The sequence below is a fragment of the Octopus bimaculoides genome, chromosome 23, assembly GCF_046866305.1.
Source record: "Octopus bimaculoides isolate indiv1 chromosome 23, ASM4686630v1, whole genome shotgun sequence".
NCBI lineage: Eukaryota > Metazoa > Mollusca > Cephalopoda > Octopoda > Octopodidae > Octopus > Octopus bimaculoides.
Genome location: NC_142950.1, coordinates 38,090,504 through 38,106,597, shown reverse-complemented (window position 1 = coordinate 38,106,597; position 16,094 = coordinate 38,090,504). Strand labels below are relative to the sequence as shown.

The window sequence follows — 16,094 nt, the reverse complement described above, 5'->3', positions numbered from 1 at the left end:
GCTTAGAGTCTCCAGAACCATTTCCAGATCCTCTGTAAATTCTCCTCCTGAGACCAGGCTTGAATGCTTCCAACTAGGTGGATGGCCAGATGGAAGTCTTAACCCTTTTCATAGCAGCTCACAAGAGATTGCCCTGATTCTATAATACACACTTTCTGTTTTTGATTAATGTTCCAAACACAAGTTTAACCCTTTAGCATTTAAACTGGCCATATCTGACCCAAATATTCTCCCTGTTTCATATTCAAACTGGTGGAATTTGCTCTTTCATACCTACTCTAGAATGTCAGTTTAAAAATAAACAATCATATCGTGTGTAAGTTAGGAAACGGTGATGAGTGAAAATATTTTGTAAACATAAGTTTTTACTGTATATTTTGGCTGTAGAAAATAATCTAATGTTGCAGCATAGAAATCCCTGGTGGAAAGAAAAATGGGTATTTGTATATTTACAAACAATCAGATCATCGAAATTTCACAGTTATAGGATAAACCATGATTAAACAATGTGAATAAATAAGCATTTCGTGTTTGACAGAATAATCTGAAAGCTAAAGGCATAAAACTGACTGAGCTATTTTTCTTTATCGTTTTTCAAAATGACTGAAAACAAAAAGCAGTGAATTGCAACAGAAATACTGGTAAGAAAACGGTTGGCGCAGGTAATGTCTGCTGCCCTGCAACAAGATCAGCCTCTCTACTCAGTTCCCCATGCTATTGGTGATCAACTTCAGGCCTTGATAGAAGCTAGCCCAGGATGCTACACAATGAAAGCGAATCATGAAACCATTGGCTTATGACGGGAGGGTGGATGTGTGCTTGGAGGGTGGGGAGCTAATGAGGTTACTAATAATTCTGTTATTCTTTTTGTTATTTAATTCTAAATTACCTCATAAGAGCAATGGTTTCCTAGCCATGACTATTGTATGTTCTTTTTCCAGGCATAGTATATCTGGGACTACATTATCCAATGGTTTTTCTTTATTTCTAACAGTAAAATGTAATTTGAGGGATATTTGGCTGCAGTTTCTAGCAGGTCAAGTAATCCTGCAGAAACACACTCATTTTCTGCTACTACTATTTTTGTATGAATGTAGGTCATATATATATATATATATAGATATATATATATATATATATATATATATATATATATATATCTTTTTCACCTTTTACTTGTTTCCGTCATCAGATTGTGGCCATGCTGGGGCACTGCCTTGAAGAATTTTTAATTGAATGAAACTCCAGTAATTATTTTTTTTTTTTAAGCCTAGTACTTATTCTATCAGTCTCTTTTGCCAAACTGCTAAGTTATAGGGACATAAACACACCAACACAGGTTATCAAACAGTGGTGATGGACAGACACAAACACACACATGATGGGCTTCTTTCAGTTTCCATCTACCAAATCCACTCACAGGGCTTTGGCTGGCCTGAGACTTTGGTAGAAGACACTTGCCCAAGATACCATGCTGTGGGACTGAACCGGGAACCATTAAGAGGATGTGTCATAATTACCAAATGGCAATTTAGATTGGCACTAAATGAGGAGAGGAGATAATCTCAGGAATCAAGAATTCTCTAAAGAGTAAGGAGAAGCTTATTGTTTGGAGATAAGAACAACACCTGTCATGGACAGGTGTTGTGTGAGGTGTCTGTGTTACAGCCAGATGACAGTAGGGTATATTTAGCTGTTATTTCTAGCAGGTTGTTCATACATATAGATGGTACCTTCATTTGCTTCATTTATGTTGTCAAGTAGGAACACTGTTGCTCTTATAGTTCTTCCGTGTTGTCCTTTGTGAGAAAGAAAACACAATTACCGGTCAAACAACCTTCATCAACATCATTGCCAACAGTCAGTACTAAATCTGTCATCACTCTGTTCCTCCTCGCCACCACAGCCAAGGGAAAAATCTGGAATTAATTCTTTTGTTCTCTCTTGAGTGAAAAAGGCTGACAAAAGACTGATTTTCTACTTAACAAAAAGTGATTGCTGCAAAATAGGATTAGTCAGCCTCTTACTTCTTGAAGATGGTGAGGGTGGCGGTGACAGACATTCCTCTATGACCATCCTATATTTAGTACTACATTATACAATGTGTTCTTTTTCAAGACAGAAGGCTGAGATTTGAGGGAAATTTGGCTGCTATTTCCAGCAAGCCTTGTGCCCTTGAAGAGACTTCCTTACTGACTCTTGTGGTGGTGGTGATGGTGGATGTCCTTTATAGAAGCATTATCTTTCCAAAGACAATGACCATCACTACTTTCAATTAATCATCCTCTCCACCTCTCTCTTGTAGCATTTTAGGTTCCTCTAAACATCTCTATTTGATGGGATAGGTTAGGGGTGGGGTGGGGCACGTAATGCATTCCTCACTCTGTTGAGGCAACATTAAAAAGTGTTTTTTTTTTCTTTTCTTTTTTGGGGACATTTTAGGGTTTATTGAAATATGTAGCTACAGGGTGTTGCTTCTCTTTTACTTGTTCCAGTCATTGGACTGGAGCACCACCTTGGAAGATTTAGTTGAGCAGAACTGAGTAATGGGGATGTAAACAAACCAACAGCAGTTGGCAATTGGTAGTGGGGGATCAAACACACACACACACACACACACACACACACACATACAGTGGTCTTCCACAGAGTTTCTAAAGCCTTGGTCAGTCCCAGGCTATTGTAAAAAAAAAAAAAATTGCTCAAGGTGGCATGCTGAGGGACTGAACCCAAATCCACGTATTTGCAAAGCAAGCGCCTTAATTGCACATCCACACCTGCACCTGGCCAAAACAAAAAAAAGCATAAAAAGACAAAGAAAAGGACTGAAAAAGTTGGACAAAATGTAGGAGTAGGGCAGCAGGAAAGAAAAAATGTCTTTTGTTTAATAATAATAAAAATACTGATGCAATTTTCACAAGAAAATGAGATGAAACAGAAACCGTTTTCTAAGCAAGTTCTGAGTCGAAAAGAAAAACACAACAAAAGAAACTGGTAAATCAAGGAAAGCAGCCAAGGACAATGGGGGAAGGCATTGAGTATCAATGAATGAAACAAGAAGAACAAGCAGTTTTCTTTTCTTGTCTTTGTAGGGTTAAGTTATGGCTGTGTGGTCAAGAAGCTTGCTTTGCTACCAAATAGTTTCAGGTTCACTTCCTCTGTGGAGAACCGACGACAGACCTGTGGCAACCAATGTCTACTGAGATGGTTTGGTAGATGTAAAATGTGTGTGTGTGTGTGTGTGGTCATCATTATTTAATGTCCATTTTCCATGCTGGCATGGGTTGGACAGTTTGAGAGGAGCTGGCAGGGCTGGAGAGCTGCACCAGGTTCCATTGGCTGTTTTGGCCTGGTTTCTACAGCTCAATGCCCTTCCTAATGCCAACCACTTTACAGAGTGGACTGAGAGCTTTTTATGTGTGTGCATGTGTTTGTCTACCCCCATCTACTGCTTTATAACTGGTGCTGGTTTGTTTATGTCCCTATAACTTAGCAGTTTGGCAAAAGAGACTGATAGAATATATACCAGACTTTAATATATAAATACTGGTTATAAGTTGTTTGAATAAACCCTTAAGAATAGTGCCTGGACATTAGATGATGATGATAATTTTAGCTGTGGCATTCCTTTTCTTAGGAATTGTACAACCGGGGTTACATTATCCAGTGTGCCTCTTTCCTGAAATTTGGTTTTAAAGAAATTTGGCTGCTATTTCTAGCAATGAATCTCATTAGTTTTGTAGAGTCCTTTCTATATGTAGAATCAATATGGAATTGTAATTTTGGTTGAAGCAAAGATATTCAGATCTGTTCTGGTCAACAGCTTCCACTTAATGGTGTATACTTTTGTGTATGAGGATGGATTTAATGAGAAATATGGTTCCGAATGAAGGCCACTACATGCAGCCCATGATCTGTGCAAAGTGCAGACACAGAAGACAAGATTTTTTTGCCTTCTAAATGGTTGCTTGATCAAGTTGATCTTGTACCTAGTGACAGAGGCTTTGGTGTTAGTGGACACTATAGTATGTCTGTGTGAGGAGGAGGAGGAGGAGGAGTGGTGCATGTGGTTGTTTCAGTCTCTTTGTAATGGACTTTGTTCTATACAAAGAGTAGACGGTGGTGGTGGTGGTGGTGTAAGATGCAACAGCACTTCTGACTGCATGTCATTTAGTAGCCAGTGGATAGTGGATCAGAGGCTTAATTAGTTATTGATTAACGACTTAGGATGATGGAGTAAACTTCAAGACATCACTGGGTGGCTGGAGTAGAGGGTGGCTTGATACATTGTTTGTTATAGTCTTATCACCTTCACAAAGTTAACCAAGAAGTTTAAAATCTACACATCTTTAGGTATATATATATATGTGTGTGTGTATGTGTAATAGTTATAACATCTACTTTTCCATGCTTGCATGGGTCGGATGGAGTTTGAGGCAGATTTGTCTCTAACTGGATGCCCTTCCTGTTGCCCACCCTCACCTGTTTCCAAGCAAGGTAATATTTCCCTATGGCTGCTGGACATATTCGTCCAGAATATGGGAAATGAATGACACTGCTTATATAAGAGTGAAGCTCATTTACAACTCTCATGCAATGTCACACACACACACACACACACACACACACACACACACACACACACACACACACACACACATGCATGTCTTCTTGCACACATCTATGCATGCATTTATGTATACCAACATATATGTTTGCATACACATATATACAAGCATACACCAGACTCTACACACTCACATACTTGTAGGATGCTAATGTAGACACCCGCTGTGTTGCCATTTGATCTTCAATTATAATGGTTATGAAGTGAAACTCTTGCAGGCACCAGCGTTATTTTTTAAGGGTTAAAGTTCAAAGTGAAGATGACTTGCAAGGTCAACCCCAGAAAGTTCCCCCATTACTTTTTTAAGTTAAATGTGAGAAAGAAGAGCAGTTGTAGATCTTTTGTAAATGTTCAGCAGAGATAAGGTTCCTGTTGTTGTTATGCAACCTGAAAATGACTGATTGAGCAGCAGCAGAGATATGGTTTTGTAGGTCATTGGAACTCACAGACCAATTCTTTTCTTTTCTTGTTGTTTTTTTTCTTTTTATTGCTATAACAATGTCTCTTCGGGTTCTGACCTACTGTACGGTTCTTTGGGCTAATGTCTTCTACTCTAATTCCTGCTCTACCAGTACCTTATGATGGAGTTTGGTAGACAGAAACTCTAAGAAACTTGTGTGTGTGTGTGTGTGTGTGCAAAGGCACGTGGCTTAGTGCTTAGGGGCATTCAACTCATGATTGCAAGGTGTCCAGCCGTAGAAAATCTACCTCAACAGATTCTGTCTGACCCATGTAAGATTGGGTAAGTGAATGTTATGTGATGACGATAACAGCAGGAAATGAAGAGCCTTGCCCAAGGGCACAATGTGCTGCCTGGTCTGGGAATCAAACCCACAACCTTACATTTGCTAGTTCAACAACCTAACCATTAAACCCCCCCCCCACACACACACCATCATGATGAAAGTGTTTACTCGGGTAATAATTGTGTTTACTGCTTTCAGTTCTTCCATTGGTGTCACGTGTTTAGTTGGATGACAAATACATTGATATTCATAAAACTCAGAAATTGGTTACAAAAGATAAGACATGTCTCCACAGATAATGAGAGAGAAAGAAAGAGAGGGAGAGATAAACTGAACATGGAACACAAGCTGGAATAATATCAGCTATTTAGCAGAGGTAGAGGCACAGCTGTGTGGTAGTTGGCTTCTAAACCACATGGTTCAGGGTTCAATCTCACTGCATGGCATCTTGGGCACGTGTCTTCTACTATGGCCTCGGGCAGACCAAAGTTATGTAAGTGGATTTGGTAGATGGAAACTGAAAGAAGCCTCTTTTATATATCTGCATGTGTGTGTGTATGATGGTGTTATATCAGGGTTTGTTTTTATTAGGGATAATGAGAAATCCACATTCCTTTGGGGAGTTTTCAGCTCTTAGGTAAGGATGGGTGTTTTGTTTATTTTGAGTGAAGGTGTGTGGCCTAGTGGCTAGGGTATTGCAATTAGGATTGTAACATCAGGGTTTCAGTTCCCAGACTGGGCAATACACTGTGTTGAGCAAAAACCTTCAGTTGCTCTTTCTCTGATCTGTGATGTGGGGCTGCCCTGTTCTGTTGAGAATGTTGTGATCTTGGTCACTTACATGTTATGGAAAGTGGGTAACTGGCCCTGTGAGTTGTAAGGGGTCAAAATACCATTGTTTACTTTTAGGGTACAGAATCATAATCTTGTATTCAAACAACAGGCTGGTTAGGGGTCACCAATTGTGTGGAGAGTACAAGGAATGTTGATGTTGTTCTTTAGCCCCTTAGCTCTTTAGGCATTCCAACTGTGATGGACCCATTTATTTTTTTTTTCAGGCACAGTGTATCTCCAGTTACAACAATGTGTCCTTTTCTATTAAGACGGTAAAGTGTGATTTAAGGGAGATTTGGTTGCTATTTCTGGCATATCAAGTAATCGTGTAGAGGCTCCCTCATTGGCTCATGATAGATATCTTCTCATATGGGTATGTTGAATGATCTAAATTTTTTTTTTTAGTTCTGAACTCAGCTTCTAAACACACACACACAAACACTCTCTCTCTCTCTCTCTCTCTCTCTCTCTCTCTCTCTCTCTCTCTCTCTCTCTCTCTCTCTCTCTCTCTTAACGTCCTGGACTGCATTTTAAAAGAACACCATCCACTAACAGACCAGTAATGACTCACTAACCCACTGCAATGACTTGCTCATAGATGCATGGTCTCCTCTCTTCTCTCTCTCTCTCTCTCTCTCTCTCTCTCTCTCTCTGCTACTTCAAGCTGCTCCTCAGTTAACTGCTACCATTTCTCTACTCACAATCTCCTACACTGTCTTATCTCACTGAATGTCACACACATATTAATTTCCTCAGTTCAATCAAGGTCTGCTATATTTCTTACTGTATGTCTTCCTTCAGACCTAAAATGTTTTTTTTGTCGTCAGGTCATCTTTTGAATCCAAGGATTTCTTTTCCTGGACGAATATTTGAACCATTAATGCCACTGCCAAATGTGGCCAGCAAGGCCAATCTTGCATAGAACATGTGATTGCTTTGGTCACATGTCACTATCAGAGTCAAACATTATAAATATATATATATATATATATATATATATGTATGATTATTGACTGAGGATTAGCAAGCTAGGAGGCTGCACCAGGCTCCCATGTGATCTGGCAAGGTTTCTACAGCTGGATGCCCTTCCTAATGCCAACCACTCTGAGAGTGTAGTGGGTGTTTTTTATATGCCACTGGCATGGGGGCCAGTTAGGCGGGACTGACATCAACCACGCTCGAACGGTGCTTTTTATGTGCCACTCAGGTGGTACGCGTATATACATACATATATATATATATATATATATATATATATAGACACACATCCATGCATGCATATGTATATATATATAACACACACACATACACACACACACACACACACACACATATATATAGCAAATAAGAAGGATATGCAGGTATCAGTGCTTTATGGATGTTTCAACTGGCTCCATTTAATCGATCAATGAAAGCATTACATCAATTTAAAATAAATGGCTCTCCTGGGACGCAGCCAACCATAGAGATTTCCAACATAAAGAATAAACCATTTTTTATCACAACTTATATCAGTACCAGCAACCAAAATAATTGCATTGTTTCTCTTTGGTATTTCCATGGCAGAATGAAATTTCGTAAATACTGCATACCCCCAGCCCTACTATGATTTAGTGTAGCACAGGGGGATAGTGGAATATGAGGGACCTGCCGCCTAGGTAGCAATTTAGGCACTACTTCCCTTGAATGAAATAGATCGATAGCAACATTTTCCTTTTATGGCAAAATAAGCAGCTAATTCAATAAAGTTATGAAGGTTGCTCTGATTACTCTGCATAAAATGCTGTGGATTATCTACAGTTCAACATACGTAACTATTTCCAGTGTATTACGAAGGATTTACTGGTGAAAGCAGTTACGTTTGCCGAGAATTTTGTGGATATAACTCCTTTCGAGAAAGACGTTATTTTCACAGCCAGGAAAACGTTGATGGCCACCACCAATGAAGGGTCTAACTCCTGATACTATCTCTGCCTCAACTATTTTGAACCATGCTAAAGCTTTCAGATTATTCTGTCAAATGAAATGCTTATGTAATCGAAACGTTTGCAATTAATCATGGCTTATCTCATAGCTTTGAGATTTCGATGCTGTAATTGTTTATCTTTTAGAATGACATTATAGGATAGGTGTGAGAGGCCAGATCTGGCCAGTTTGAACAAAAAAAAAAAGGGGGACAATATTTACATGTTTCCTGTTCCCCTGGCAGAATTGTGATTTCTGTCAGACAAAACACTGAGCAGCATTCCTTCTGATACTTTACACTCTGAGTTCAAATCCTGCTGAGGTCAGCTTTGCCTTTCATCCTTTTGGGGTTGATAAAATAAAGTACCAGTCAAGTACCGGGGTTGATGTAATCAACTTGTCCCCCTCCCCTCAAAAGTTGCAGGCCTTGAACCCATTCGGGGGGAATTTTGTGATTTTGATCCCTTATATACCATGGAAACTGAGTGAAGCCCTGACCTGATGAGTCCTAAGAGCTCAAAAAAAACAAAAACCCAAAATACACAGAACTACTGAGTGAGGCGTGAATATCTTGAAGTCTTCACTTCCAATCTCTTAGAAATAATTCTAGACATCAATCATGTCTCTATGAAACAGCAATGACAAACTATTTCTCTCTCTCTCTCTGTCTCCCCCCCCCCTCTCTCTCTCCATTGACTTGACATCCTTGCCTCTGCCTTGAACCGGATGTCGTTTTGAGTGAGGAGAAGGGGCAGGAGTTATTGAGCTTTCATCAATTGCCATTGGCTGATTTAGCAGCTGATATCATTAGAATATTTTTACCACTTTGTCCAATCTGGTGCAGGTTTGGACAAAGTTGGTGAAGAGTCCATTTCCAGTGAATTTCTAAAGTATCAGACATTTTCAGTGAGGTTTCTTTTAGCTTTATCACCATCTCTTTCTCTCTCTCTCTCTCTCATATATTAATGCACATTTTTCTGTTCAGTTATAATAAAAAAAAAACAATTTTGCATTAATCTGATGGGTTACTCTATACTTTTGTAGAGGACAAAATTTCTTCTTCTTCAACAAGAATATTATTGACAGTGACTTCGAAGTTTTGGCCAGCTAAGGCATTGTTGGACCTTTGATGCATTGATGTTTAATCTTGGGTTTATATATATATATATATATATATATATATATATATATCCTTACAGCCATCTCTCTCTCTCTCCCTCTCTCTCTCTCCCTCTCTCTCTCTCCCTCTCTCTCTCTCCCTCTCTCTCTCTCCCTCTCTCTCTCTCCCTCTCCCTCTCTCTCTCTCTCTCTCTCTCTCTCTCTCTCTCTCTCTCTCTCTCTCTCTTTCCTTCCCTCTCTGTATCTTGATCACTCTGTATATATAATGCCTAAGAACAGCCTCTGTGTTTGTTATATTAACAGGTTCAGTGTGGCTGATTACTACAGCCATCCGCTGGGGTTGACTTTGCTTTTCATCCCTTTCAGGGTCAATAAGATAAGTGCCAGTAGAGCTCTGGGGTCAATGTAATTGACTTAGCCCCTCCCCCCGAAATTGCTAGCCTTGTGCCAAAGATGGAAACCATTATTATTATTATTATTATTATTAAGGCCGTGAGCTGCTGGCAGAAGCATTAGCACAGCAGAAAAAAATGCTTAACAGCATTTTGTCTGTCTTTACATTCTGAGTTCAAATTCTGCCACAGTTGATTTTACTTTTCATCCTTTTTGGGAGTCAATAAAAATAAATACCAGTCAAGCACTGGGGTTGATGGAATCAGCTAGTCCCCTCCCACTAAATTTCAGGCCTTGTGCCTATAGAAAAAAGGATTATCATTATTATTATTATTATTATTATTATTATTATTATTATTATTATTATTATTATTATTAAAGCAGCAAGCTGGTAGAATGTTTTCTGGAGGTTTTTTTCCTAAATTATTTTATTTTTCTAAACCTGTTTCTCATAATTTCTAATAAAAACTCTGTATTTATTCTGCAGAAGTATTTCTTCTGAATTCTTAGAATTTCTGTTGCATTGAGAAATTTTTTTTTTTTTTGTTACTTTTTAAAATTCTTTTTTTTTTTTTTAACCATATCTATTGCAGCAGCAGCAGCAGTTTTCTGATTTCTACTGTTTTTGTTGCAGCAGTGTTTTATATTTCCTGGTTTTTACCATTCCTGCCGTAGCAGTTGTAGCTTACCTTTATTCTCTTTTTCTGGCTGCTGTACTTACCATTGTTTCTGCAGCAGCAGCTTTCTCTACTTGTTACTGTTCCTGTTGTCATAGCAACAGATGAATTGAACTTACAACATTTCTACATCCTCCCAACCTCATCATATTGATGTGGCTTATATTTAGTCATCACCATCATCATCATCATAATTTAACATGTTTTCCATGCTGGCTTGGGTTGGATGGTTTGACAGGGGCTGGCATGGCCAGAGAGCTGCACCAGGCTCCAGTGTTTGTTTGGGCATGATTTCTACAGCTGGATGCCTTTCCCAACACCAACCACTTCACTGAGTGGCACTGGGTGCTTTTTAATGTGGGACCAGCATCAACAGGCTTGCCAAGCACCTTTGCTAGATAAAACCCCTTCAACTGGGATGGGGGAGTCGATTGCAGGGGTGTGGTTTAGTGCCACTTAAGAAATTTCAGGTAAAGAATTTGCAGTTTTAATGAGGATTTGAGGGACATAGTGACACAGGTTTATAAAAATAATTGTGTTTTACAAGGAATAGATTGAGCAAAGTTTGTAAGAACTGACTTTATCCTGATTATCAATTATATTGTATAATGAAATATAGCAGGTTTTCTTTTCTTTTCATTTCAATCAGCTTTCAGAACATGGACTCTCATCAGAGAACGCAATCACAGTCCTGTTCAGTGTGGTGCTATTGTTATTGAAGTTCTTCCCTGAATCAATAAATACCAACACGAGTACTTCCTATTAAATTTTTCATTCTTCTGTGCCATGGTGCTTCTCGGCTGTTTTGGTTATATGGAAATTCATTCTGCAAGCATTCGCGTACAGACCACAAAAATCTGACAGAGACAATACTAGTGATCAAAAAACAGCCACTTCCTACAAGTGTCATCTTTATTCTACTAAGCAACATAATCATTGCTCAACCAGTTACTAACTTCTCTGGCTTCTGCAGACAAAACAGGCTTTTATTCATTAAAAGCTCTGTAATTTCTTCAGGTAGAATAAATACCAATATAGAAAAATAGCACATTTGTTTAACAGAAGCATGTACCTTGTTGCATGGCCAATCCATTTATCTGGATTGTCTGCTCAATTTATTGGTATGTGTTGGAAAAAGAAACAAACCTTATTGGTTCCAATTCTTGAAATCTCCCAATTCCAAATCTGTGATTATGGTTTGAGGATTCAATTGCAGTCCATTCTCTTCTTCAAAATCCACCAAATCTTCAAATAGATATTTACAAAGTGCTTCGCTTTGTCTCTTAATTAATACATAACGATGGGGATAATGGGATATAAAACAGTGTTACACAAATTGTGAAACTACAGACTTTAATAAGTATTGCAGAGGCGCAGGAGTGGCTGGGTGTATTCTGGGTTCTAGAATGGAGTCCTTGGTGGTTGTTAGCCATTGGTCATTCATGATTAAGGGTGGAGAATCTTGTCATTTAGTGTGTGGGTGAGAGGGTGTTGGAAGGAACCCTCATCCCTGCAACATCTACACCTGAAAAACGAGATTTAGTTTTTGCCCTTTCTTTTGTATAAGGTCTTTATTTTTGCAGAGTTCATTTTGGCTTACCTGCATAAGTACCAGTAATACGCTAAGATCAGTTCAGATGAACTTAGTTTCCCACCCATCCCATCCCCTTAATCTTTCTCTCTCTCTATTGTCGCTGATGTTGTTGTTGTTGTTGTCTTTTCAGCTCCTGTCATGGCTACTTACTCTGGAAGTAAGAACACTGTAGAACTGGCTATAGATCCTTTAATTACATGCAAGCTATGTTTGACAGAGTGCTCGCTGCAAGAGATGTATGAGATCCGAGATTGCAGATGTCTTTACTGCGAAGCAGTGAGTTCAGCCTCTTATTATTTTTATTATTATTATTATTATTATTATTATTATTATTATTATTATTATTTGTTAATGTTTGGGTGTTTATCTATTTTATTTTTGTTTGCACCACTCTGCAATATACTACACTTGACAAGGTCTGTCCTTGTTAAGTTGGATGGTTTAACCAGGGTTGGTAAGCTTGGAAGGCTGCACCAGACCCCAGTCTGATTTGGCAGGGTTTCTACAGCTGGATGCCTTTCCTAACACCAACCACTCCAAAAGTGTAATGTGTGCTTTTACGTGCCACCGGCACATGTGCCAGTTGCGTGACACTGGTATCTGCCATGAGTGCAATTTTGCTTGGCTTGATGGGTTTTCTTTTCAAGCAGAACATAATGCCAAAGGTCTCAATCATTGCCTCCATGAGGTCCAACACTCAAAAGGAGCCTTTCACATACCACTGGCATCGGCCACTTTGCCTTCATGAGACCTAATGCTTGAAAGGTGCTCTTCACATGCCACCACCATGGGTGCCAGTTACGTGACACCAGCATCAGCCACAACTATGATTTCACCTGGCTTGACGGGTCTTCTCTCGCACAGCATATCGCCAAAGGTCTCGGTCATTTGTCATTGCTTCTGTGAGGCCCAAAGTTCAAAGAGTATGCTTCACTACCTCGTCCCATGTCTTCCTGGGTCTACCATTTCCACAGCTTCTCTCCACAGTTAGATATTGGCACATCTTTACACAGCTCTCCTTGTCCGTACACATCACGTAACCATTCCAGTGCAGTTGTCTCTCTTGTGCACCATATCTGATGCTTCTGATGCCCAACTTTTCTCTCAAGATGCTTACACCCTGGTGAACATGCACATATATACCTACAATATATGTATTTGCACCTCCCCCCCACACACACAAATGCCTGCTTCTCAGAGTGTCTCATTTGTTTCTCTAATTTTCCAGTGTGTCAAACAATATTTATCTGTGATGATACAAGAGGGTAATGTGTTGAGTATTACCTGTCCTGATGCCCAGTGTAAAAAGCAAGGCAAATTTGATGCCCCAGAGGTAAGTGAAGATTACTATTCACCTTCAGGGCTTTTAGTATTGCTTCTTTCCCCCAATTTATTACAGGTATGTCTTGACGAGGTGTGCACAACAGCTTATGTCTCTCTTATGCCATTATAAATCCTGACTTCCTAGAATCTGAGCTTTGTAATTTTTCAAAAGAATTATATTTGGTGATTGGTGGCCAAGAACAACATTGGTTCCAGTCTACCAATCATTTAATCACTGACCTGTGGAATTTCTGACAGTATGGTTAACCAATGATATGAAACAAATAATGCCAGAGACTTCATTCAAAGAGAATGACAACATTTTCTTTTGTCCTGCTTGTCATCTTTCAAGGACCGACATTGGGAAGAGGTATGAATCCACACACACACACACATGCACACGCGCACACACACACACACACACACACACACACACACACACACACACACACACACACACACACAGCTGCCCCTATCTGCTAAATTCCACTCTGAAAATATTAATCAAGCTCAGGTTATGGAAGAAGATACTTGCCCATGATGCCATGCTGTGGGATTGAACCTAGCGCTGTGTGGTTGTTTACAGATTTGTTAACCACACAGCCATGCCCACACCCTTGCCAAGTGTTACCCCTTCCTACCACATCTTCTTCCCACCTATGTGCACAGATATTAAGATTAACTTTGGAAGATGAAGCTGAACTTTGCAAACTTTATCTCAGCCGTTCCCAACCACCAAATTCGATCGAAATCTCTTGCTTGAGCCATTTTGTTGCCTTTGAACTCTTCCCTGCCATTCATCCACCTTGGCTTACTTCTATGCTAGATGTTGCCCAACCCACAGCTTTAACATTCACTAATCACCATCTTCTCCCTAGCCATCTTTCTCTCTTTCTTTCTCTCTTCCCATCTTCCTAACACTGTACAAAGCATTTGTAAAGTGAGATGCTGGATGTGGTGAGACAGGAGAATGGATGCAGAAGATATTCAGATGCTGGAGAGAAATGAAGATAAACACAATCTGATAGGTGCTTATTGTTAACCTGCATGAGAGAGAGAGAGAGGGGGGAGAGGGGGAGAGGTGGGGGGGGGGGGCTGTGTTGCTATTAAAAGCATCACCTGAAGTGTACAAAAGTGAATGTTTGTATTTGAATTTGACTTGTTACATGAATCAGCTGAATAATATCTGAAGATGTTGACTAGAAATAGCAGCCAAAGCTTCCTAAAATCTTGATCAGTTGTCTTTAAAAAAGAAGTGTTTGATTATAGGTTTGTCTGAGCCGGAGCAGGAGTGGAGGCTTACACAACACCACCCCCTCCTGTTGAAAATGGTAGCGCTTAGACTATGGAGTTCTTGGACCTATTTCGTCCATAGGAAGTTTTGCCATTTTCTCCACAAGGATCCTCTGTCTCGGCTGAGTTCACCTTGGGAATGACAGGTTTAGCATTGAATTGACCTATTTCAGAAGGCCAGCCTCCTCTGAATCTCTCCCAACATGATGTTGATGGTTGTTGTTCGTTTAGCAAACCTATAATCAGACATTCCAGCTATGACCATCCTGTTTTTTTTATTCAGACATTGTATTTTTAGATTACAGCATTCAAGGGTTCCATGACTTTTTTTTTTAAGCAGTAACATTTAATTCGAGGGGGGATGTGGTTGCTATTTCTAGCAAGTTGAGCGATAGCATATCGGCCCTCGATGTCTGTGGTTATGTAGGGAGGATGTTGGTGGTGGTGGTTGTGATGATGGTGATGATGTTGGTGGTTTTGGTGGTGTTGATGGTTGTGATGATGATGATGTTGGTGGTGGTGATAAATGTGATAATCTGTTGCTGCTGCCCTTGTTGCTGCTACTGCTGCCGCTGCTGCTGCTCTAACTTTGCTTGTCTCCTTCCAGATAGAACAACTTGTAAGTCGATCAACATTTGAAAGATATTCAAGACTACGCTTTCAGAAAGGTGAATAATTTAATATTGTAGTAATGGTGATGATGTTGTTGATGATGTAACAGCAGTGTTAGTAATGTGATGACGGTGTTGTTGTATTGTTGTCTATGCTGGAGAGTTGACAGGCAAAACTCCAGTGGGATTTGAATTTGGGATGTAAAATAATTGTAAGTAAATAACCAAAAGGTATTTACTCCAACACTCTACCATTAGCCATTAGGGGTATTCATTTCCTGCCAATTAATCTATGGGTAACTCTGGTACAAGCAGCGGAACACAACATTGACGCTATTTTGCAGACAAAAGAGTCCTCATGTTTGGCTTGTTATTATGGAAACAAGTATGAATGTGTCTCTGGCTTACAATTGGATAAAATTACCCCAAATTTGCAAACTTTAAACACTAATAACTCTTTATTTATTGATTTATTGCAAAAATGAATTTCAAAGCTGTGATTAGCATATAAAGCCATATCATTACACCAAATATGAAATCAATTTGATCAGGAATTGAGGAGATTGAAAATTAGCAGCCAAACTGAATCGATCCCTTTTCTTTCCCCATGAGGTAGAGATATTCTGAAAGTCTGCCAATCAGTCATTACGTCATCCATTTCACAAATGTGTGTGTGTGTGTGTGTGCATATTTCTTTTTAGCTGCTATTTCTAGTAGTTGGAGTGACCGTCTAGAGGCTTTCTGACTGATTTCTTATCGAAATGTTATTTGCAGAGGTAGATGTGGACCCCAACAGGATGTTCTGTCCCCAAGCTGGCTGTGAAACTGTCTGTTATGTGTTCTACCCGTCACCAGAAGACAAACTTAAACCTATCTCTGTTGAATGTCCACAGGTCAGTAGCTGCTCCTTGC

General features: G+C 39.5%; 1 protein-coding gene across 7 annotated transcripts in view; it reads left to right on the top strand.

Annotated features, from left to right (window-relative positions):
* LOC106869010 (putative E3 ubiquitin-protein ligase RNF144A-A) overlaps positions 1–16,094 on the top strand; it is a 39,457-nt gene that overhangs the window by 16,040 nt on the left and 7,323 nt on the right. For 4 of the 7 annotated variants that reach the window (XM_089340468.1, XM_089340467.1, XM_089340469.1 and 1 more), the window contains exons 2-5: positions 12,086–12,231; positions 13,184–13,288; positions 15,179–15,239; positions 15,957–16,075. In XM_089340468.1, the coding sequence (XP_089196594.1) occupies positions 12,094–12,231; positions 13,184–13,288; positions 15,179–15,239; positions 15,957–16,075 (423 nt within the window). In that variant the 5' untranslated portion in view covers positions 12,086–12,093. Of the gene's footprint in view, positions 1–6,431; positions 6,581–12,085; positions 12,232–13,183; positions 13,289–15,178; positions 15,240–15,956; positions 16,076–16,094 lie in introns of all 7 variants that reach the window. The other 3 variants (XM_089340464.1, XM_089340465.1, XM_089340466.1) reach the window with 1 other exon arrangement.